We start from the raw sequence: 25,290 nt of genomic DNA on the forward strand, positions 1-25,290 counted from the left end.
CCCTCACTCCCTCTCTCTGGGTCTCGAGAATGAGAACTCTGTGGACTGTGGTGTCCTGACGCCACCATGTGGCTGAGATGCTTGCAATCCTCTGTGAGGTTCTGTAGCAAAGCCCTTGCCCAGCATGTGTGTGTGTGTGTGGGGGGGGGGGGGGGGGGGGGGGGGGGGGGGGGGGGGGGGATGGCTTAAAATTAAATTTAAAGGAAAGAAAGGAACATGTATCAGAAGATAACCTGGTTGAATTTTGTTTCCCATGGGTGGAACAGAATGTTCCTAACTGCTGGTGTTGAGGCCTAGTTTTTCCTTTGACTGAAGCTAACAGGGTCCTACATTTTAATTACGTGGAAATGAAACCATTGTGACGATAATGACATGGGAAATGCTCCCTGTCATTAACCTTAACTGAGATCGCATTTGCAAATCCAACTTAATTAGGAACTGATTTCCCAGGCCCAGTGGACTCCATCCATCCTCAAAACTCAGCTCTTATCCCCAGATATAAACAATTTCTTTCTGGCCCACAGCTTCAGAACTCAGTATAAATCTGCAAACTTTGAACTAAATAAGTAAAAGCCGTGACTTGAAACTCTGTTCTGCTCCTGCCTCTTACCCTTTTGCGGTATGACAAGCCGGCAGCCGCCTGTAGCCGCTGCCTGGAGCGTGACCCACTGTCTAGTTCCACACGACCAGGTGTCCCGAGGTTGTCTCCAGCACTGGACCCGGACTACCCAGGGGCCTCAGCAGGAAGGTCCTTGGACCCCTTGCATCTCAGTTTCACCCTGCAAATGAAGCAAAGCAAGCAGGGCAGTAGTGCTGGGTGACGGTTTGGACTCAGGTCGGTGAGGGACAGAGCATCTCCTGTGTGGGTGTGCGTGTTCTTTGGTGCTTACACAAATCTGTTTGGAGATAGGAGAAGGAAGAAAGTGTAACCCCAGGCCCCTGGGGGACGCTGGTCATACTTCCAGGCAAGGGGGTCTGGGGGACACTTCTCAGGCCAGCAGTGAAGTCAGAATTGGAATCTTTTTATTTTCCTTGACCATAAAACCCTAGGCCCCCACGTCCTTGTGAAATGGCTGCACTGATAGTCGGTCACTCCTGACCTGTAATGAACTGCAGACGGTAGGGATGTGTCTCATGATGTTTTCAGGAGCAGCCTCTCTTCAGGGGAGCAAGCAGACACTCAGTCTGATGGCCACTGACCCCCTGATAGAATGCCCAGGCTTAGGGTTCCCAGCTTTCACCTACAGGAAACTGGAAAAACTTGAAAAATCCCTTTCCCGGCCTCTACAGAGAGCGTGTCTGAGCGCCCCCTGCTGGTGACGGGCACCGCTTCCAGCTGAGGGAGATCGTTAATTTTTCAAAAACTGTACAAACAGGCTAATGGAGAAAGCACGCCGCCCAGAGATCAATGGCCTGGTTGGCCGGAGATCCCTTCCACAGTTCCAAGCGAAGCGATTCATCACCATTTTGTCTTATGTCGCCTCAAAAAGTTTGTTGTCAGCTTTTCTTGTTAATACAGTGCAAAGCTGAATTGACAGAAAACGGGGTTCCTGATGTAATGCGAAAAAAAATAGACAAAGAGAAGACAGCGTGTCGTGGGATCCCATTTACAGCTTTTTGTAGCACAAAACCTGGGCTGTCCCACAGCAGGGACATCGCTTATTTATCACCTTCCCGTAAGTATGCACCGCTGTCCAAACAACGGAATTTTTTTATTTTTAAAAACAAGACTAGTTTTACAGGCCCTCGCTTGTTCCAAATGTTCAACTCCAAACACAGCCATGGGGTTCAGGCAAGCCAGGTAGCAAGACCCCCAACCCCCTCAGGTTCCGTGAGTCCTTGCCAGGCCAGCACTGGCCTTGGTCCTGTGGTCCTTCTTGCTGGTGGTGAACTGACCTTGTTAGGATGCCTGTTAGTAACCTACGATGAGGAAGATGTGCTGCTGGAGACAAGCCGGGCATAGACAGAGGCTGCAGTCTTGGGGAACAATAGTAACCATCCAGTGTGCACTCCTCCCTCAGCCTTAGTGAGCACAGCCACGCAGTTACCTGCCAGAGAATAATTGCATGTATAGCCCATATGAACTAAGAGACGAAAGCCCTTTCTCTCAAAGACACCAGCTCACCAGATTGCAAGTGACCTTGCCCGTCACCAGGGCCCTTGGGCAGACACTCAGAAAATCCAGAATATTCCTACACGGAATATGGAGTGAGTCCCATGGCGGGGTGGGGGGGGGATTACCTATGGTGAATTGCATTTTGACAAAGAGACAGAGAGACAACCCAACAGAAAAATGATGATCTTTTCAACAGGCAGCCTTGGAACAATTGGACACCCCCCTGCCAAACACCGCCAACAACAAATGTTAATCAACTCAACCCTCACCTTATACAGAAGTCACCTGAAACTGGATCATAAACCTCTACTGACACTAGAAAATTCTACAATTTTAGACAAAATATGGGAGACAATCTTCTTGACCGGGGTAGACAAGAGTTTCCTAGACCTGACATTAAAAGCTGGTTCATCAAGTAAATAGGTAAATCAGACCCCATCAAAGCTCAGCACTGTTTTCCTGAAACACTGTTAGGAATGTGAGCAGGCAGGCTACAGACTGGGAGAAAATATTCCCATCTTGGTGGAGTCTGAAAGCAGGGTAGTGGTCCTGGAGGCCGGAGAGAGATCAGGGCTTAACGAGGACAGATTCTGCTGGGTGGTAATGGATGCAGTTGCTACTGAACTGTGTCCTCAGACATGGTTAAAATGTGACCCTTGTGTCCTGCGTATTTTAAAAAATGAGCTCAGATACAGCCCTGGTCTGACCCATGCAGTCTCTTGCCCCAGCCCGGAATGTTGCTACCATGGCAACTGAGGTGGCCTCTTGGATTTTCCTATACTCATCGCAAAGCCAGGTAGGTCTAGAGTTGGGGTATGTCCCAAGGTGTGACTGTCACACCAAAGAATTGCCACCCTCTTCCCAACTGCACTTCAGGCCCATGCTGCATGTGAGGAGGCTGGGGCCTGGTCCACCCAGCAGCTTACCAAGGACTCCTGGGGTTCTGGCATCGGGTCCTGGTGAGTGCCCTCCTGTTCCCATGGCTAGCTCTTTCTGCACACTGGGGTAGGAGGAGGGGTTTGCTATTGCCCTCCTTCATCCTCTCTCTAGCTGCCGAGAGCCACCGTGAGAGCCCCACAGTTAGCACCCTGGGGCCCACACAGGCTTGACTTTTTTCTTCCCTATGAAAGAGTAAAACCTAGACGAAGGCATGAGCAGCTCTGGAAAGCTGGGACAGACAATCCAACATGGCAATACTTGGCAGCTAAAAAGAGCTGCCTGGGTCAGGCGGCAGTGGCATGTGTGGAAGGGAGTCCGTTCTACCTAACTAAGCAAGAGCAGCGTGTGAGGAAAGCTCCAGGGTGGGAGCCGAGGCTCAGGCTGCCTTCCCGCAAAGGTTCTGGTGGGAAAACTCACAGAACAGTATGGTGGTTCCGTGAATGCTGTGCAGTCATAATCCATGTTAAATGGCCTTATTTTATTTTCTAAACTAACATATAGCAAAACGGACTTGCTTTGCATAGAGTTCTATATGTTTTAGCAGATGTATAAACTTGTGTAGCTACTACCACAAAGATAGGTCAGCCTAAGACAGTCCCCCTTCCTTGTGTACTCAAAACACTCATTTCTCTAGTCTCCTAACTACAGCCACCCCTGCCCTAGTCCCCACCATCATAGGACAGGCTTTTCAAGAACGTCACCTAAAAAAGACGATATATGTAAAATCTTTTTTGAATGGCTTCTGTCATTCAGCATGACTTAGAGATGCCTCGGTGTTATAATGTGTTTCAAAACATTGTTTGTTTTATTGCTAATTAGCATTCCACTGAATAAGCGTACCCATGTGTGTAGATTCTCCTGTTGAAGAACATTTGAGCTGCTTATAGTTTGCAGGAAATAAAAAGTTCTATAAGCCATCATGTACAGGCTTTGAGTGAATATAAGTTCTTTATTTAAGATCTAAATTGTCTTCCTTCAAATGATTAGTGATCAATATATTCATTTTAAAATCACTTTCAAAAATATAGCATTTCTGTTTCATCCTTCAAAGCATGAAATGTGATTGCAGGGCCATCCAATAAATACACAGTTGGTGCTGTAAGAAACTACCAAGTTGTTTTTCCCAGTGACTGTGCTATTTTGTACTCCCATGGCAATGCATGGGAGTTCCAGTTGCTCCCTGTGCTAGCCAACACTTGGTATTGTCTGCATTTTTTCTTAACTGTCTGAACAGGTGAGTAGTAGCATCTCTTGGCTCCTGTTTGCGTGTTCTTGGTGGCTGTTGGTATGAGCAGTTGTTGTTTGTGTGCTAATTTGTTTTCCACACATCTTTGGTGAAATGTTTGTTGAAGTGTTTTGTCTAGTTTTTAATCAATTAACTTTTACTACTGAGTTTTGAAGGTTTAGTGTTTCTTAAAAAAAATATATCTTGTGTTTAATTCTTTTTTTCTCACATGTGATTTGCAAATGTTTTCTCCAAGTCTGCCATTTGTCTGTTCATGCTCCTAAGAGTATTTCATGTTAACAGTGTTGAGCTTTGATGGGGTCTAATTTACCTATTTTCTTGATGAATCAGCTTTTGGTGTCACGTCTGGGAAGCCTTGCTTGATTACTATAGCTGTGTAACAAATCTTGAAAATAAAGCCATGTGATTTGGGTAACGTCTACATTTTTACAGCGGTTTAGCCCCTTTGATTCTTTTGCATTCCCATTTAGGTCCAGATCAGTCTGTCGGTATCTAATCAAAATCCTACCAGCAATTTCATTAAATAGGTAGATAGATGTGACAGCTCTACTATTTGGGTCTGCCAATCCATGGATACAGAGTGCCTCTCCTCTAACTCTTCTTTGGTCTCTTTCCTAGTTTCTAGCCTAACGATTTTCTACATGGCACTATTGTGTGTTGTTCTGGGATGCCAGAGGCTGATCCCAGGGCCTTACATGTGCTAGGCAAGCATTCTACTGCTGTGATACAGCTCAGGCCAAATGCTACAACTGCTTCGTCAGGTTCTTTTCTGCCACTGGTCTAGCGACATTTAAATTTGGGTTTGTGTTTAGCTGTTGGCTGCTATTATATAGACATATGATTGCTTGAATATCTTTTGATTCAAAAAAAATCTGCAGATGTAGCAAAGCAGATAGAGTGACATTGCTACCTCAAATTATCTATGGAACAGTGTAGATCCAAGAGCCCAAGTCAGTGTCCGAGTCAGTGTGTATGTTATCCATGTGGATGACCCATGTAGACTGCTTTGTGGTTAGGTCCTATATTAAAAGAGATCTCTGCAGGCCATGCAGTAGTTGCCTATAGCGGATGCTTGCACAGGCCACTCCCTGACTTATCATGGACAGTCCTGACCCCAGATTCCGTAGCTCTAAGAGTTCCAACACAACCTACAAAAGCTCTTGAGCTCCTTAAAATATTTAAATTACTTTTCTCCCAAAAGTTTGGTGCCTGTGTATTTGCTTTGGCAGCACTAAAACTGGAATGATACAAAGAAGATTAGCACAGTCCTGCCCCAAAGGCTAGCTGTCTTACTTGGGGTTTCTATTGCTGCGTCGAGATGCAAAGCCATGACCACAGCAACTCTTATAAAGGAAATATTTAATTGAGTGACTTACAGTTTCAGAGGTTTAGTCCATCATCATCATGGTGGGACATGGCGGCACGCAGGCAGACATGGTGCCGGAGAAAGGGCTGAGAGTGCAGAAGGAGCTACATCTTGATCCACAGGTGACAGGAAGTGGTCTGAAACACTGGGCATGGCTTGAGCATATGAGACCTCAAAGCCCACCTCCACAGTGACATACTTCCTCCAACAAGGCCACACCTACTCCAACAAAGCCATGCCTCCTAGTGGTACCACTCCCTATGAGCTTATGGAGGCCAATTACATTCAAACTACCACACTAGTGAACAATGTATTCACTACAGAAACAAGTAATGAAACTCTGTAGCCTTTCTTTAGCATTCAGAGCTGATAAGCATCTTATTTCCACAATGTTTTTCCAAATCTCTCAGTGTATCCATGCTTCCAGCATGAGGTCTGTGACATGAGTGAGAAGCTGCACCTTCAAAAAACGAATACGCATTTAAGCATTTCTTCCAGTTTAATCTAATTGCAAGCCGAGGGGTTTAAGGCAGAATCTTTCCTGTGACTTGAAAACCAGCATAAAGTAAGAACTTGGATAAAGGTTGGGTGAGGGGCGGTGCTTAACTATTGCAGGCTGACAAGATGTGCCTAGAAGAAATGTCGCCTGGTGCCCACGTTAGGCAGAGGCTTCTCTAAGCTGATGATCTACTGTTGTGACATTGCCAAGGACCAGCAGATAAGGGGATAGCAGAGGACACGTGTGGAAGTCCGGGAAGGTCAGGCCCCTCACAGCAGTTAAGGAAGAGTGAATGGCGTTCTGAATCCTCAGCAGGCCGCTGGACACAGGTGAAGTGAAGAAGAACGGACCTTAAGAGTTTTTCAGAGTGTGAGCTGACCGTCAGGGTGGGAAGGATGGGGGTGGAGAGGAAGACAGAGCAGCCATTCAGAAGGTGCCAGGTGGAGGTGGGCTGGGAAGGCAGTTTGAAGAATGAGCAGATTCGGTGTGTGGTCCCGGGAAGCAGTGAGCTTTGGTCTCTGTGCAGTAGAAAGAGGGGACAAGGGGGGACAAGAACTGTGTCCAAGGTCCGTCAGTGTCGGCGGTGGGGTGGGTGAACAGGATCAAAGTGACAGGGAGGGACCAAACCTTGATGTGTGGAAACCCACAGCTAGGATCGTATAACTACTAACAAGCGCTCTGTCTGATGCTATCTATAATGAAGGGTGTGGAGTAGACATTTGTCCATGCCCTCAGGGTGTCCAACACAGAAGGTGGAACTGTATTAGCTGTTTAGTTCATCACAACCAGGATCACGACATGGCAGACTCTGAGAAATGCTGAGTAACTGGCCAATGGCATCCTGTGAAACTCTAGTCATCACCCACGGAGCCACACCCGTCACCCACACCCTCAAAAGCTCCAGAGAAGCGGTTCTTGGCTCTCTAGTGGCAAACTCCTCAAGGGGGCTCCCCCAATCCACATAGAGAGAGACAGGATGCTGCTAGTGACCTGACTACCGTCTCCGATGCTTAGCTGGAACCTCTGCAGACAGGCTATACACATCACTCCTGCTGTCCCCCTTGCTGCTGGCTGAGTGAGGTTCCTCTGGGCACAGTGGTGGTTCTGAGCATGAGCTGCGAGCAGCAGAGGCAGGCAGACCTGAGTTAATGTATGCAGGCTCCTGCTGAACTCCCTGTTATTTCCTGAGAACTGTAAGGCTATGAAGTCTCTTCACGGACTTCTTTTCAAGGATGCCTGCTTGGATGCAGACTCTTCCTGTGGTACGGTGCATGCCCACTGGCTTGAGCCCAGATTCTGAGTGGCAGCCAGGAGGACAGCATCCAGCAAAAGCCAAGTCATCTCAGCCTCCCCTCCCAGGTCATGCTCACTTGGGATACATCACTGCCTCTTTGCTTGCTAGAGTGTCTTACTGGCTGTATCCACTGACCTAGAACCTTTGGGTTCTGAGGACGATGGATGCTCAGACCAGATGGACACTCACACCAGGTATTACTCTTTACTTCCTTCTTACTCAAGATGGGAAAGTGATGTTCACACATCAGCAGACTCAGAATTCCGGTGACTTGAGGCAGAGGTTAGCTTATGATGCTGTCACTCCAAAGCTAATGAACAGATGACCTCTGTCAGTGATGGCTTCAGAAATAGAGAGCATCCACCTGGCAAGCTGTGGTTACGCTACTCCAATAAGCCCCATGCCTAACTCGGGTGTCTGGTGACATGCCAGCAGCTTCCCAATCACCAGGATACATGGAGTGGAGACCCACTTTCCTCAGGAGGATAGACATGACCCAGCTATGCTCTTTTCATCCTAAGCTGTATGCTTCTCTCTTTCAGGACTCACACACATCAAGAACTACCCACTATGGCTCCCTGCCCCAGAAGTCACAGCATGGCCGGACCCAAGATGAAAACCCAGTAGTCCACTTCTTCAAGAACATTGTAAGTGACCATGAATAAGGGGACCAAGAAATCATCAAAGGAAGGGTTGCTGGATCCAAGAGAGTCCTTAGCTCACCTGTGGCTTCCTGGGATCCTTCTCAGGTTGTACTAGCCTGAGGGACACCATCCTCAGTAGAAACTTGGTCACAAGGATTCCAAGTCCCAAAGGGCACTCTTAGCTGCATCTGCCATGTAACAAAGCGTGTATTCCAATAAGAACTCAGTTTTCCTGAAACCAGACAGCTAGTTGATGCTTAAGTAAAAAATATAGGCTTTGTAACCCTGAGAAGGGTTAAGGATGGGAATAGGCATTGCCCAGGAGGATTGAAGGGTGAGCAGAGAAAGGCAGGATGTTTTAGGCCAGCTCTGTGTGGCATTGTAAAATAGGACACAAGACGTTTGTCTATACACATAGGATGCACACCACATAGGGTGAACCCTCAGGTATCCAGCTGATAACAATAATGCTCCAGTATTTGTTTATCAATTATAACAAATCACATTAATGCTGATGCTAAATAACAGACACTAAGTAGGTGGGTGGGGTGCCCTGTGGGTGTAGGGGAAACATGTGATTTCATTAGAATGTCTGTGTAAATATAAACTTGTCCGCAAAACAAGTGTCTTAGTTACTTTTCTATCATTGTGATAAGATACCATGGCCAAGGCAACTTAGGGAAGAAAGAGTTTATTTTGGACTTACAGGTCAGAGGGTGAGTCGATGACCATCATGGCAGGGAGCACGGCAGCAGGCAGGCAGGAATGGCAGTAGGGCAGTGGCTGAGAGATCACATCTTGAGACACAACCATGAGGCAGAGAGGTGGGGAGGGGAAGATAGATAGATGATGATAGATGATAGATAGATAGATGATTGATAGATAGATGATAGATGATAGATAAATGATAGATAATAGATTGATAGATAGATGATTGATAGATGATTGATAGATAATAGATTGATAGATAGATGATAGATAGATAGATAGGTGATAGATGATTGATTGATAGATAGATAGATAGATAATAGATAGATAGATAATAGATAGATTGATAGATGATTGGTAGATAATTGATAGATAGATAATATATTGATAGATGATTGATAGATAATTGATAGATAGATAAATAGATAATAGATGATTGGTGGATAGATAGATAGATAGATAGATAGATAGATAGATAGATAGATAAATGGGAATGACCCACCCCAGTGACATACATCCTCCAACAAGGCCATATCTCCTAATCCTTCCCAAACAGTTCCACCAACTGGGGGCCAAGCACTCACATTTAAGAACCTATGGGGGTCACTCTCATTCAAACCACCAAAATAAAGTTTATGAAAAACTAATGATGAGGGGCTGGATAGATGGCTCAGTAATCAATAGAGCATGTTACCTGCCTGAGTTGTATTTCTCATTGCGGTGATAAAACACCATGGCCAAAGACAACTTGAGGAGGAAAGGGCTTATTTCACTTACACTTCTACATCACCGCCCATCATAGAAGGAAATCAGAAAAGGAATCTGGAGGCAGGCACTGAAGCAGACACCATGAAAGAATGCTTCTTGCTGGCTTGCTCAGCCTGCTTTCTTATGGACCCCAGGACTACCTCCCCCAGGGATGGCACCAACCACAATTACCTGGACCTTCTCACATCAGTCATTAATTAAGAAAATCACTACAGATTTGCTTACAGGCAAATCTTACGGAGGAATTTTCTCAATTGAAGATTCCCTTTTCCCAAATGACTCTACCTTGTGTCAAGTTGACATAAAACTAGCCAGCACACTGCTCTTGCAAAGGATCTAAGTTCAATCCCTATCATCCATGTTGGGAGGCTCATAACTGCCTATAACTCCAGCCCCGATACCATCTCTGGCCTCCATGGGCAACTGCACTTAAATGGACAAACCCACACACATAAAACAGACACATTAAAATGAGGCATCAGGTTGAAGGTGAGTATCAGTGAATGCAGCATGTCCATCCCCAGGAAGGGTATACTATAGAGGCCTGTGTTAGTGTCTGGTACCTAATAGACTGGACCCATGTCTGTAGACATAAACTGGTGGAACCCTCTGAGAGAGAGTGGGACTGCCCACACTTCTCTGTCTTCCAGGTGACACCCCGCACACCACCTCCATCCCAAGGAAAGGTAAGACTATAGACGTTGTGATCATTGTCAATCAATTGATATGATTACCCTGAAATCCAAACTGTGCTCTGAATGGAACTGGGCTCAGGGCTCTCCGAATCCACCACAATCTTGCTCCCAGAGGTTCCCAGGGAGACACAGCTGTGGCGGGTCTCCGGCTGTGTAAAGAAGACCAGTGCATCCCTGCACTGGTCCCCTGAGCCAGAAGTCACACCCTGGCTTTGGAACTGCAGATGGCCCTGCCAACCCCTCGATCTGGCGCATTTGAGGGAGCCTGCTCCGGCTGGGGGAGGCATGCCATTTTGGTTGTTCCTGTTGGTTCCAGGACTTGGCCCGGGGTGATCGTCACCACATCGCCACTGTTTCTTTCGTCACTGTTTCTTTCTCTTCCTCACAGGGGAGAGGCCTGTCCCTCAGCAGATTTAGCTGGGTAGGTGATGCCCGAATTTCCTCTGCTTCCCCCCCCCTCTGCAGTCCGCACAACCCACTGACTTCTGAGTTCTTTCTGTTGCTTAACACTAGCCTTTTCTTTCCTGCCCAGCCCAGCTTGCCAACCACAGCTGACAGGCTGTTGTCTGTTTCAGGGCAGGGACGAAACCCTTCCGTGTGGACGGCTGCCAGGCTGAGCCCCAGGCAAGCCCCATGCCTCCTCCCCACGAGGGTTCTGAGCGCCTTCCCAGGGAAGAGCCACATCACACTGGAGAAAATCCCTAATTCCTCTCCAGTGCCTGTGATGGGAAAGTCGAGTGCCCACAGACCAAGTACAGAACGATGTTGGCCACCCCTTCAAACAATACTGCTGATCTAAAGGAAGAGACGCCGAACCCTGTTGTTTTATCTCTAGTATCCCCCTGCCCTTCAGTCCAGGAGATTTGGTGTTTTGTGTGTTAGTAGTGCTAACACTGAGGTAATAAACCACCAAGAAAGATTCCTTGGGGGCTCTAGATTTTTTAGACACAAGAGCAAAGTTTCAATGAAGGCTTTAATTGGTTGAATGGCTTGGCTTCTAAATATTAGCGACTCCTGATGTCTATGCCAATTTAAAATGCTTACTGATAAATCCTAACCAAATATATTGACCCCAGCTGCTAGCAGATACTAGATATGGCTCTTTTCCTTGTAAATAGCTGTCATTTTCAGAGCTATATAGATGCATAAACACCAGCCTGTTAGCCAGAGGGGGAGGGGGGTGGTGAGAGGTTGTTTCTCTGTGAATTGTGCGGCACAGAGACCATCTGTGGCAGCCAAACAACACACAAGAGAATGAGTGAAGGTGGGGGGGGGGAGAGAGAGGCAGAGAAAGGAGAGAGAGAGGGAGAGAGAAGAAAAAGGGATGGGTAGAAACAGCAGTAGGAAGAAGACAGACAGCCGAGCGAGCGCGGGGCACACACCTGTAATGCCAGTACTCAATAGGCGGAGTCAGGAGGATTGCCAAGAGATCAAAGTGAGCCTATGTAGGGGGGACCACAGAGTTGCGCTGTCTCAAAAAACAAAGATAAAATAAGAAGAGGGAGATGTACAAGAGGAAGGATTGCTTGAAAGACAGTAGATTCCACGGAGCTCCTGCAACATTCCAGCACTTTCTCACATTGAACTATGAACCGTTTGCTGGAACGTTTTATGTAAATGCCCATTGGACCTGATTTTTTCCTCCCATGGCAAATCCTCAGAACTGGAGACAGTAAGGTAGGCATCTGCCTAGACTCCACTCACAGCCTCTTTCTCTCTTTGACTTTCTGAGCCCTCAGGAGACAAAATGATATGAAGAATGACGTCAGTTTACCCAGAATCCTTACTCTAGCTGCTGCTATCTATACATGTCTTAATTTTCTAAGTCTGGGTTGTCGTGGCATTGTACAAAGACTGGATGTGAGGGGGTGGGAAGAGGACACTTCATCCTGGTCCTGGAGGACTCTTTGACCCCCTACAGGAGGTCAAACAGGAGAGGCCTTGGCAAATATCTCTGCGATCTCTAGCTTTGGTCTCTCAATGTGCCCTTGGGTCTCTCTTCGTCCAAAGTTCTTCCAGGTTTTCAATGTCTGTTTTCTGGATGGCCTTCTTGTCTGGCATTTCAGAAACTCCCTCTTGCTCTCTCATATCCCTGTTGTGTGTATCCTGACAATGTCGAGGCTTTCCAAGATGAAAGTGACTGGGAAGTTCTACATTATTAGTCTGGAAGTTCAGCCGAATTCAGGTCGCAGAAACTCTTGGTTTGGGAGAAAAGCCACACTCTGGGTCAAAGGGCCCCAGCATCCACCCAGAGAAGCCTGTGTTCCTGCCACTTGGCTGCCTGTGTGTTCGGTGCCACACACCCTGGCAGCCACAACCCTCCATGTGGTGTGCAGGAGCCCACGTGTCCAAGATGCTTCCAGGATACGTGAGTGTCTCTGGCTGGCCCCAAGTATCCACTAAGACCCTTCCCTTACCTCATTGGACAGACCCCTGGCAGCTAGGGGACCACTATCTGTCCCAAACACAGACTAAAGAGAGGGAAATTATGTAAGTAGCTGGAATAGGGGAGGCTAGGTCACATGGCCTGGGTCCTAGCTTCCATCCTGCCTCGAGCCAGCCTACCTGGAAGAGCCTGGGATCTTCTTGATCCCGTCCACAGCATGTCTAAGATGGCGGGTAGCTGGATTGCATCTCAAGATCCTTCTTGCCTAAAGCACTTCTGTGAGTCAGCGAGGCTAATATGCTGAGGCTGTAGGCTGCTTCTGATGCTGGAGCTGTTAGCAGTTAGCAGGTCGGCAACAGCTGGTTTCCTGTTTCCTCTTGTCAAAACCCAATGCAACGTCTTGAATTCTGCCTCAAGGACAGAATTCTGTGAGGCAGGGGGAGTCTTTCTGGTCAACCTCCAGGACCGCACACTGGGGCTGGGTGAAGACCTTACCCAGAATGCTGGTATCACCACTCAGCCCTACCTCAGGCACCCCTCTTTGTGCATAAGCCAGTGCTGGGACCCAGAGGAACTTTACTCCAGTCCTCACTGTCCGTTGCTGCATCCCACAGGGGGTGGCCATCCCAACAGTGTGAGGGGGCTGTGGACCAATGGAGGCAGGAAGGGGTGCCTACCCTCCTGAGTGGCCAGTTCCATAAGGACGCAAGTGCAAAGATGGGCACTTAGGACTCTGCCCCATCCTGTGAATGAAAGAGCAGTAGAAACCCCACCACGCGGGAAACTGAGGCTCCCACACCTGCCCAAGGTCAGCCACCTAGAAAGTGGGAGGAGCTGCTACTAGGTGCCCCTTGCTTCCTGCACAGTGCCAGCAGCCTGTGGCACCAAATAGGAGCCTGAATTTAGGTCTCACCATGGCCACCATAGAGAGGCTGCCCTGGACCAGAGACTGGGAAACCAGCCTTTTACTTTAGGAAAGGAAAATCTCACAGAGTCCAAAGATGATTCCTCCCAGGCCACAGAGGCAGCAAAGCACGGGTAAGCAGAATCTGAGCTGTGTAAGACCAGCAGACACGAACTTGAATGCCAGGTACAGGGTGACCCTCCTCGCCCCTGGACTCCAGCACCTTTGGGGGTTTCCTGGAGATGTGATTCCTCCTCTGATGAGGGCAGAGGCCCTTGATGGGAATTTGAGATGCTTGTCTTTTCCTCACCAAGATGCCCTGGACAGAGCTCCGCAGCTGCCTGTAAAATTGGACACTTGTGCCTCTGCACACACAGCACCACCTGGCCCAGCCCTGAGCCCTCTGTTCTCCAGTGATACCCCCTAATGGACTTGGGGACAGGCACTTCTCCAGCCCCTCCCCATCAGAGCTCCGTGCTGCTCTGGCTCCTGAATGACTCACCGACGCCACCTGGTGGTTCAAGTCCTCCTGGGTTAGGCCCCGGTGGCAGGCGTGAGCAGACACTGAGCTCTGGTCTTTTCTTGCAGGGGGCCGAGGGGCAGAAGCCAGGATTTGGCTATGGAGGCAGAGCTTCTGACTATAAATCGGCTCACAAGGGATTCAAGGGGGCCTACGACGCCCAGGGCACGCTTTCCAAAATCTTTAAGCTGGTAATGTAACATTTCTACCAATGGGGAAACACCTGGGCACCTCTGTGGGACGCGGGGGCCTGGAACCATGCTCCGGGTTCACTGTGCCCCACTCCTCCAGGCAAAACCATGACCTCAGAGTGATGCCAAGGGTCAGGAAGAGTATCACTGAAAGACAAATTCCAGAATCCCCCAACTAAGCTTAGCCAAAGGCTCAGTCACCTCCTCACACCCACATCTTGCCCTCCCTTGTTCTTAGCTAACATAGCTCTGCCTTCTTCTCGGTTTCCTAGGAATGAATGTAGAGCCAAGAGCCTTTTAAAGGAGACCACTGTGCAAAGCACAGGCATCCCCTGGGCCTCATTGTGAGCCCATACTCTGCCTCTTCTCTCCCTAGAGGTGGAAGTCAGGTATGCCACTGACCTGGGTCCCCAGCCAAGGGCCTAGGTGGGAATGAGTAGCACCTGTATGTGGAAATGGCTGATAGGAGCCTCCTTAGGGAGGCTCACTAGAATCACTCAAGGGGCCTCAGGAAGACCCAGGAAAGGGCCCGCTATGAGCTGCATAGGTACCAGAATCATAAAGCCCAGTGATAGATGCCCGGGCCACTGTTTGTTAGTCTGTGGCCTCAACTCCTGACTTCTCTGAGACACATTTCCTTATCCACAGTCTAGGGGGTGATGTGCCCACTTACCTCATATCTGCTGAGGTGCTGGTGAGGGCCCTGGCAGGAGTGTGGTTCCACCGCAGGCCAAGCAGTAGCTATTATATAAAGCAGTGCTGGCCTGGCCCAGAAAAATCTCACAGTGTGACTCTAAAAAGGTCACCTGGAAGTGAAGATCAGAGCTCAGAGGCGTTCTGTGTCCTCCCCAGGGAACCCTAAGGATGAGGTCTATCCTGGAGGAACGTGGGTACCTAGGCCAGGCTTTGATGCTGAACCAAGTCCCAAGTTTCCCCTAATGAAAGCTACTCTCTCAACAATTCTATGGCACTCTGAATCCCCAGTGGTCAAGGTGACCACTGTCAGGACAGCCAGGATACTTTGGGCCAGGGCTGCCTTCCTAGGGGGAAGACTAGAGACCTGGCAGGCAGGGCCAACACCTCTCAAATCTGAGAAGCCAATCCAGGTGCCCTGGAGCTCAGGAAGGCATTCTTCAAGGGAAGACATTCTGTAGAGAAAAGAGGCTGGGGTGCTTTGGGAAGCATGTGGGGGGTGTTGTACCTCTAGAGTAGGGATGTGAGACGTGGCTAAGTTATAAAAGAAGAGCCAGCATACATGTAGAAGCACTAAAGGCAGAGGAAGGTGTGGAGAAGGCTTCAGAGGGTTCTGGGAGAATGAGGCAACCAATTGAGCTGCCTTTGACATGCTGGGCCAGCAGGAAAGAGGGAGCCCCTAGAAGGGGATCCTTGAGTCTGGTGCTCATTGAGGGTATTCCAGGGACAGGATGGCAGATGAGGCCTGCATTCAGGTGTCAGGGTTACGGTTGCATGCCTCGGCAGAGGTGAGGAAAGTGACACCTGGTCTCTGGGCTGTCTGACACAGGAGAAACCAGGTTTATAAAGGTCCGGGGATCTGGTGACATGGCTCAGTCCCCATTTATGAGTCTACATCACAGGGCCTCTAGGCTGGAGACAAGCAGGGTGTCTTTCCTAGCAGCTGTTGGAGGTGGCTTCCCATGCGAACAAGGCTCTGAGGCATTTACTATCCCTGAGTCCAGGGCTCCTGACAGTCCCAGCACTAAGAGCCACTGTCTAAGAAGTGCCCTTGCCCCTTCGGATGGCATCCACAGCTACCATTCTCTCTCACTCCATCTGAGCGAGGAGACCTGTCTCTGCGCTCTGACATCACAGGGGCAGGTAGCGAACACACTCAGTCATTCTCTGCTCTCCACAGCTGGTTTCTTTTCTGATGCCAAGATGAACAACAGGGAACACAGAGGCCTGTGAACCAGAGTCCCTGCTGCAGGTGTAAACCTCAAGGTGCCGCCTACCACGGTGCCACCATACCCAGCTTCTTTCTTAATATTCCTGTAGAACAGTATCCAGGCAGAGGGGACTGGTGGTTCAAGGAACAGAGCAGCAGTCTGTGCTGAGTCCCAGCCTGCAGCACCCACACAGCTGGACTATAGCATCCCCCTAACTGGACTGCAGCATCCCCACAGCTGGACAGCAGCATCCTCACAGCTGGACTATAGCATCCCCCTAGCTGGACTGCAGCATCCCCACAGCTGGACAGCAGCATCCTCACAGCTGGACTGCAGCATCCACACCAGCTGTGCCGTCCCCACAGACTGGCCTCCGGTGGTGGGTTGGGGATGCCCTCCTGCATTCTCCTTCTACCTCTCACGCTTTGTGACTGAGGAGGTCACGTATTTGGGGGAATGGATTCTCATACTTTAGAATCTAGTGTCTTTGTCTCTGATAAGAATGGGGATACAACCCCCATTCTCGGCCCATCTGCCAACCCACGGCTGACGATGGGATGTGTAAAGGTTCAGATCTAGGGTGTATGTTTCCTAAGAGAACCACCACATCAAGGTTTCACAATTTGTGACTGCTTGGGTCTGTAACACAAGCTCATTGAGGTAATTCCCAAGCTGTTCAGTGCATGTATTTACTGGTAGGATGTGTCCATGGTCAGCCTACACAGAGGGCAGGCACGGGCTTCTGAGTCCTCATCAAGTAGGTGCATGATTATCTGAGCCCATACACTCCAAGGCCTGTGGACTAGGCATTGTAATGCTCAATGAGACCCGTGTGCCTGAGGAAAGTTTGTCAGGAAGAAAGCATCACACCTGTGATGTGAGCAGAACGCAAGCGACACCCACTTTCTGTGTTGGGCTAAGTGCAGGCATTTCCCAGTCCCCAGAGCAGATCCTAGTAAGAAAATAAATTCTATCCCAAGCAAAAGGCCTTCTTGACCCACTGCCTGGGTTCTGAAGGTTAAAAAGAGGGTACAGAAAGGGATTTTCTCCAGTGACCTCTGAACTCAGCCAGGAGGTCACCTGTGCCGAATGACCTCAAAGCTAACCTGGACTAAGGTTCCCTAGGCTTCCTGCTCCAGATGCTAGCAGCTGTCTCGGCAACCACACTCCCCTGGGAAGCATGATTCATCCTCTACATAACTAGTCACTTCACCCTGGGTTCCGGGAGCGTTAGACACATGGAGTGTGGCAGAACCTACCTGGTGTAGGAGGGTCGGCCTGGTCAGTGGCTCCTCAGGAAACCTGGCCCTGCTCTGAGATGAGATGCATGGTCATGGGTGATTCCAGAAAGACGGGACTCGTGAAGTGGGACTGTCTCCACAGCTCCACTCAGGTGTGAGTGCCTGCCGCTTGTGTGCTGGCGGCGTGAGTGTGTGATACTCGCATCTCTTAAATGGGTTCGACAGCTTCCCTAGGCGTCTCTCTGTAAACAGCTTTGTAAACGGCTTTAAGTTTCTACGTAGGTCAAGGAAGCTTGACGATTTCCGGTGCATGTGGTTGTAATGAAGACGTAGCACACAGACAGCTGGTGGTGGGCTGACAGGCTGCGTGAGTGGGCTGGGCGCGGGCTCAGAGGCTTCCCTGGCTCTTAACATCACTGCTGCCCCTGCCTCCTGCTTGTCGTTTGCCCCACTCTTAGCAGCCAGCCCTGAGGGAGGGGTTCAGATTTGCCAGTTTGGTGTGGCAGCTAGCACCTGGCTGGAGAGAACTGTGGGTCACCCTGTCTTTGGGACCCATGTCTTACTTCCAGGTGCATAAAGGGAGCCTTTGCCTCGTGGAGTGTTCCCGTGAGGATGTCGGGTCTCGCGGGCACAAAGGTACCCATGCTTTCAGCAGATAATGCTCACTCCGTGTCTCCAGGCACAAGTCCAAGCCAACCTTTACCTGGTGAGCACGGATGAGTCAATTACGGGGCCTAAGGCCCACCAAAGACAGGCCAAGTGGTTCAAGAGACAAAAAAGCCTAACAGAGAACATGGAGGCAAAGGTACCCACCTTGCTGGCTCTAGCCCTCACTCCTCTGCTGGCTGGCTGGCCTTGGGCAAACAGCTCTTCCTCTCTGAACTTTCGGCTCACATGCAAAAGAAGCTTGTGCTCAAGGGTCGGCTAAGTCCAAGAAGGAAATCAGCTGGAGGACCTCTGCTGGAGGCAGGTGCTCATCAGACTGAGTTTCAAAAAAGAAGTCAAAAGGACTCCCAGATACATCATCAGAGGCCTGGTCGGACGGCTTGTGATTGGACAGTCCCAGAACCAGCACTGTGGAGGGGAAGCGACATCCCACAGGCCACACAGGCTCGGGTCTAACTCCTGTCTTTTCCTTTTCCCAGGGAGGAAGAGACAGCCGTTCCGGATCTCCCATGGCGAGACGCTGAAAGTCCTGCCTGCTCTGCCTTCCCGAATCCTTCCCTCGGCTTCTTAATATAACTGCCTCAAACGTTTAATTCTACCTGAACCAATTAGCTAGTTAGAGCAGACCCGCTCCTAATCCCGCGGAGCCACGCACGTGGTGGGGCCAGGCTCGCGGCACCCCGGCTGGTTAAAACCGTCCCTTTTCGTTTGAAGATTGAGTTTCCTCGGGGTCTTCTCGGCCCTGCCTTGTTCCCCGTGCACCTTGGTCGACTCCGGAGGTCCAAGTGCACGGAAACCCTTCCAAGCTCACCCCTACTCCATCCTCAGACTTTCTTTTCGCGGTGAGGCGCACCCCTCCAGCTTCCGTGGGCACTGCGGATAGACAGACACACCGCCAAGGAGCCAGAGAGCGTGGCACAGGGGACTGTGTGGTCCAGGCTTCCTTTCTTTTCTTCCCCCTAAAGAGCTTCGTTTTTCCTAACAGGATCAGACAGTCATGGAGTGGCTTATACACGGGGGGCTTGTGGTATGTGAGCGCAGGCTGGGCAGCTGTGAGAGTCCAGAGTGAGGTGACCTTGGGGACGCTTCCAGGCCAGCTGTTCCCTGCACCCCACCAGCTGATTTCGAGCGTGGCAGAGGGAAGGAAAGGGGCGAGCGGGCTGGGCAATGGCCCCAACAGGAAATGGGGACTTAGGGGAACACGCTGGAGATGTCATGTGTGGCCACCAAATGTCACCATCTCTCCTCGGTGGCTCCTCAGAGCAGGTGCTTTTAAGAACCCCATTTCCTCTCAGAGCCCAGGGAGAGTCCAAGGATATGGCGCATCTCAAAGTGGGAATGCAAGAGTTCTCTGGTGGCCTCGCGGTGTCCCTCTGGCCACCACTCACATTGGGATGGCCAGTGGCAGCCCGCCATGGCAGTGCCCATTGGTATATACTAACCTCAGTGAAAAAATAACCTTCCCCTACCTCCTAGAAACGACTCACTCATAGCTGATTTAGGAGTGTGCCTGTCACTGAGTCGCTACCCTGGATCCAGGGCTGGCCTGGGCGACCCTTCAGGGATGAGGAGCTCAGAATCCCACTCTTCTAATGTTCATGGACACCTCTCCATCCCTCTAACCTACTGACTAATGTCTTTTGATTTAGCATGTCTTTTATAGACCTTCCAAAGAGCCCCGCACTGGCCCCGTCATCCTTGGAAGGAAGGTGATGGTTGATGTAAACCAACATGCATCTTGTTAATCTGTTCTAATTCTGAAAATAGTGTGGGTTTAAGATAACATCAATTAATACATAGCCTCAATAGCGTGAGGGTAAGAGAAAAGCAGGGAAGAAAATTCCAGAAGTAAACCCTCCAGATCGTTCCCACAGGAGCACTCGCCCTCCGATGTGACTGAACGTCTTTGCTCATGGCTTCATCCAGACAGCACACACTGCAGAATGGCTGGACAGAAGCCCCCACTGTTCTTGAATATTGAAATAAAATAATAAACTTGCAATGATCTTTGCATAGATGTCTCATTTTACATTCTGGCTTGTAGAAACAAGCCCATGTAGAGCACAACCTCATCACAGGACAGAGTATTGTCCTTCGGTCAGGAGCATAGAGTTGCCTCACACTGACCTTAGAGGAACCCCCTCAAGGGCCATGTTGAGGAGGCCATGCATTAATAAGCCAAGTGGATGGAGTAGAGGTGACATGGGACAGTAATCCATGGCACACAAGGAAAAGGATTTTCAGTCACTCTGAGGACCATTTCCAAAGCCGTTGTGCTAGGAAACACCTCGCAGAAGAGCAAGTCACGCTCATTATCCCTGATAGATAGAGCAATAAGTGATTCATCTCTCCCATCCTCCCTCTTCTCTCTCTCCCTCCCTTTGTTTGTTTTTTGTGGGTTTTTTTTTCCCTTGCAGTTGCTTTTGGTTACAAGAATTCCTTTTTTGAAGGATTATCCCAAATCCCATTTCATGATGCTTTTGAGAGAGCTACTGACTCGTTTCTGAGCTTTCCAAGGCAGGCTATGGAATACCATCACATTTGTGAGCTGTAGGAGGGAAAGCTTGCTCTTAGCATTACGGTCTATTTCTCTGAGACATGTTGGTCCACCCTAAGAACTCAAGTATGGGGAACTCGGAGATGATGAATGTACCACTCAGAGTTCAGGCCACTGGGCTCTGAAAGCCGGAGTCCGCTGACTTGAAATGTCTAGGTTGGGCATAGGGGCTCATGTCTATAATCCTGGCACTTGGAAGGTGGAGGTAGGAGGATTGAATGAGTTTGAGGCCAGCCAAGGTTACATAGTGAGTTCTAAACTAGAATGAGATGCTGTTCAAAAACCCGAACATCAGAGGCTGGAAGTTGGTCAGTGGTTAAGAGCACTTGCTGCTCTTTCGGGGATCTAGCTTTGGTTTCTAGCAACCACGTGGAGGTTCACCACAGTCTGTGACTTCAGTGTCAGGGAATCTGATACCCTCTCTGTCCTCCACAGGCAACAGACACATACAAGGTGCACACACATACATACATGCAGGCAAGTGTTCATGCACATTGAAGTGTGAACCTAATTAGTCTTATCAATAAAAAATAGGAGTCAGATATTGGGGATAATAACCTGAAAGATCAGAGAAGCAGCCACTAGAGACTTCTTACCTCTCCGGATCCTCCAACGGAAAGGGTTGAGATCCTGCCTCAGCCCCACCGTACCACTTCCTGTCCCTCTCTCTACAGTCCTCCAAACCTCTATGGCTAACTAGTGGCTAGCTCTGCCCTATGACTCTAAGCAAGCTTTATTTGTCAAAACACAAACAAAATATCACACAACAACACATAAAAAATTTTTAAATCTTAAAAAGCGGAAGAAAATAAAAGGCTGATGTCTACTCACCTCCTTGTCCATGTACACAACAAAATATTCCCAAATAAGGGAATTGGAAACGTGAAGATGTTTACACTATTTACAATTGTGTTGTTGCCACAACCGCTGTGATTCATGGGTGCAGCTGCCCTGCTGTGTTCACCCGCCACCTCTGGCTCTTCAAGTCTCTCCACCACCTCCCCTGCAAGGATCCTTGAACTTCAGGAGGAAAGGATGTGATACTGATCTCCCATTTACGGCTGAGCATTCTGCAACCTCTTAATCTGCACCTTGGCCAGTTGTGGGCCTCGGTATTAATCACCCTGTGCTGGCTTGGCACACACCTAGACACATCTGGGAAAAGAGAATCTTGAGCAAATATCTCCCTAAGACAGACCTGGAAGCAAGTCTGTAGGATACTTTCTTGATTAATGGTTGATATGGGAGAGCCCATCGTACTGTGGGCAGATGGTCCTTGACGGTATAAGACAAGCTGAGCAAGCCATGGGGAGCAAGCCAGTAAGCAGCACTTCTCCTTGGCTTCTATTCCAGTTCCTGCCTCCAGGTTCCTGCCCTGACTTCCCTCAGTGAGGGACTTACAAGTTCTAAGGTTTCTTCCCCAAGTTGATTTTTGTCATAGTGTTTTATCATAACAAGAGAATTCACATTGAGACACTATCTACTGCAAATGGAAGCTTCTCTGATGAGGGTTGAGAGATGCATTAATATACGGGTCTAAACCTAAGACCTGCGCCAACTCAAGCCAGCCAAACAAACTCCCAGCATGGAGAAAGAAAGTGGGCGGGAAGTCCCATCCCTGGTCTAGGATTGCTGCTAGGAAAGGGACAGTCGGTTCTCTTTAAGAGTGTTGACTGTGCTCCAGTGAAAGGCCACACATCCAAGAATATGGGAAAAGCACACATTGGACTGGGTTAAAGAAGACACAAAATTGGATGGGTAGATTTCCGGAAGGGGGTGTGGAGATGGAGGGAGGGGTGAACACAATCAAAATACATTGTTTGAAATTCTCAAACAACAAATAAAACCGTGCTGCTTCAGCTGGCAAGACCGTGTTAATGTCACATGTGTAGGCAACACATTAAGTGTTGATCCAAAAGCACACCATGGCACGTTTACCAGAGCAGTGCCGCATTGAAGTCGGTATTTTAAAATAAAACACAGCAAAGCAGAACTCACACCATGGATTGCGTTCTCACACTTCCCCTGTTACAGGTAAGTTATTGCCAGGCTGAGCTCCACAAGAGGGGCCGATGGAACCCATGTAACAGACACAGAAGCTCCTTTGCACATCACTGCTGGTTCTGAAGACAGTGGTTGGAGTCACGGGGGCCATGGAGTTGAACTTATAGACCCCAGTGCACCTGCACGCAGTACTGCATCCTGTCGGTGCACAGCCACTGTCCACCCAGTGCAGACCAAGAGGGTAGAGCTTCCTGTGCCTTGGGGGCAGCATACTACACCCTCAGAAGTGGGCTGCAGAGCCCTGAGCTTGGAGGCTCCAGCCCAGAGGAAATGACTCAAGGCAGAGGATGAAGGTCAGCAGGGCTGGAGGCCAGCTGAGGGGACACTGTGACTGACCCCTGCACTGCACAGACAATGGCCAAGTGCAATGCACCGGAACTGGGAGACTATGAAGAGATAGAACCAGAGGTCAACTGAGGCAGACTAATACAGTGAATAAAAGCTGCCTATTAGCGACTTACAGAGAGAGAGAGAGAGAGAGAGAGAGAGAGAGAGAGAGAGAGAGAGAGCGCTAAGTAGCACATACATTTTAGGCACGAGTCAGTCTTCTGGAAACGCTAAAATGAAGTGCAGATGGAGGGACTGAGACCAAGGGAGGTTACCTCCTCACAGCTCTGGGAGCCGGAAGCCCAAGGCCAAGGAACTGAACTTCTGGCCAGGCCCCTCTCTGTAGTGTACAGTGGAGAGCAATGTCTTGAAATCTCCTTGGGTAAAGATGCCCAGACCTTCTGGACAGGGCTGCTCCCCTCATCCTAAGAATATCCTTTGTAGCTCTGTCTCTAAACCTTGCCAGTTGGTGGGATGGCGTCCTTTTGTTCTTTCCATGTGGAAATTACAGGCTAACAAGACAGATCAGTGGTCAAAGTGCTTGTTGCCTAGCCCGAGGATCTGAGTTCAAATCCTGGGACCCACACGGTGGGAGCAGAGAACTGACTCCTGCAAGCTGACCTCTGACCTCCACACAAGGTGGCACACATTCATGCATGTACACACACACACACATAAATATAAATAAATAAATAAATAAATAAATAAATAAATAAATTAAAAAAAAACAGAAATTGTGAGCCAGAGAAGCTCTTAAAAAGCTGGTCCTTAGTTGCTGCTGGCGCTGCAGCTGGGGTCTCACTGGCCCTGATACCCAGGGGGTAGTGGGTGAGAGACACAGAGGCAACAACACAGACTCCGGGAGGTTGCAAGCAAACTCATTTATTAAACAAAAGGCTGGGGTATTTATGTGGGGCTGTTGGTGGGCTGTTGCTTCTGGCTGCTGTGGTATTTCACGACTGGCCCTGGGCTGCACATCATCATTTTCCAGTTTGGAGCTTATGGGTCAGGTTTCCTCTAGCCAGAATGCTTGTGGCACATGTCACAGTTCATTGTTTACTTAAGGCATAGCCCAGTGCTTCGGCCTTGTCCACCTCACTTAGTAACAGCAGGCAGCTACAGGTAAGGAGACCAGCAAGCACCTGGTCTGCTCTCTAGTATTGCAGGCCTCTGGTATCTGGACCCTTATTCCTGAAAAGGTTACAGCTCTTGTGTGGGTGTAGGAAGTCAGGATTCCATAGCCCTTAACACCAGCTAGTACTGCTGTTCCATTTAGCACCAATCACAGCTATTGAGGTTTGTTTTGACAAATCACAGTATTAATCAAGCTATTCCTCTGCTAGACCACCAAGGGCAGTCCTCCTCCTCCAGCACAGGTAGAGCTGAGTTTCTCATCATCTAGAGTTCATCCAGGCTTGTCATAGCCAAAAGTCTGGTATAAACTGCTTTACACAGCACAGCTGAGGAGTTGAGGCCATTAGCTGTGGGCAGCATGTAGTTTTCTCCAGGTGGCCACAGAACGTGCTGTATGACTGGCGTTAGCAGAAAGTCCATTTAACTGACAGTCCCATTATTTGAAGGTGCAAGGGCAGGAAAGAAGAGTCCAACAGCTACTAATTAGGAATTCAAGTTACCTCATCCCCCAGTGTCTTTACTTACTTATAGGAAAACGAACATCAGAAGAAATACTTACAATAGGACCTCATCACTGGGTTGGGGAGATGGCTTAGCAGGTAAAGGTGATTGTTGCCAAGTCTGACCACCTAATTTGATCCCTGAGACCCCATGCTAGAAGAGTAAAGTAGCCTCTTGAAAGTTGCACTCTTCCACAGTGTGCTTACACACACACACACACACACACACACACACACACACACACACACACACACACACTACATTGAATCTAAAAAATTTAAGAACACATTACTGACCCTAATAATTATTTGAATGGTTCTTGACACCTGCCTAGTCCAGGCCCCTTATCTGTCTCATGCATGTAGTTACAATGGGAGCTACTGCTTTAAGGAATGAATAAGGACAGCGTAGTACAGTCATAATGGGTGCTTGGTTTTGGGGGGAGGGGGCGCTGTTTTGTTTTTTTTTATGCAAGTATTTCCTACTCTCCTCAACTGCACACTTGGTTAGGTACAATAATTAAACTCTGACTCTGTAGTATCAATGCCTTGTCTTGCTATCAGGAGTTCTCTATTGTAGACATTAAACAGTCACTAGAATTCTAAACTAAGTGATATTAA

General features: G+C 49.0%; 1 protein-coding gene and 1 long non-coding RNA gene across 4 annotated transcripts in view; one reads left to right on the forward strand and one right to left on the reverse strand.

Annotated features, from left to right (window-relative positions):
* Positions 1–20,092, forward strand: part of Mbp (myelin basic protein) — a 109,997-nt gene extending 89,905 nt beyond the window's left edge. For 2 of the 3 annotated variants that reach the window (XM_052742680.1, XM_052742681.1), the window contains 5 exons: positions 8,003–8,107; positions 10,231–10,266; positions 10,664–10,696; positions 14,154–14,276; positions 18,567–20,092. In XM_052742680.1, coding sequence (XP_052598640.1) covers positions 8,003–8,107; positions 10,231–10,266; positions 10,664–10,696; positions 14,154–14,276; positions 18,567–18,611 — 342 coding nt within the window. In that variant the 3' untranslated portion in view covers positions 18,612–20,092. The remainder of the gene's footprint in view (positions 1–8,002; positions 8,108–10,230; positions 10,267–10,663; positions 10,697–14,153; positions 14,277–18,566) is intronic. The other variant, XM_052742682.1, reaches the window with a different exon arrangement.
* Positions 14,354–18,560, reverse strand: LOC128113027 (uncharacterized). Its single transcript, XR_008219308.1, has 2 exons — positions 16,524–18,560; positions 14,354–16,457 (listed from the first exon to the last, which is right to left on the reverse strand). It is a non-coding gene; the product is annotated as an uncharacterized LOC128113027 (long non-coding RNA).
* Positions 20,093–25,290: the final 5,198 nt, after the last annotated feature.

This window comes from Peromyscus californicus, unplaced genomic scaffold (assembly GCF_007827085.1).
Source record: "Peromyscus californicus insignis strain IS unplaced genomic scaffold, ASM782708v3 Scaffold_17__1_contigs__length_78620276, whole genome shotgun sequence".
NCBI classification, from domain to species: Eukaryota; Metazoa; Chordata; class Mammalia; order Rodentia; family Cricetidae; genus Peromyscus; species Peromyscus californicus.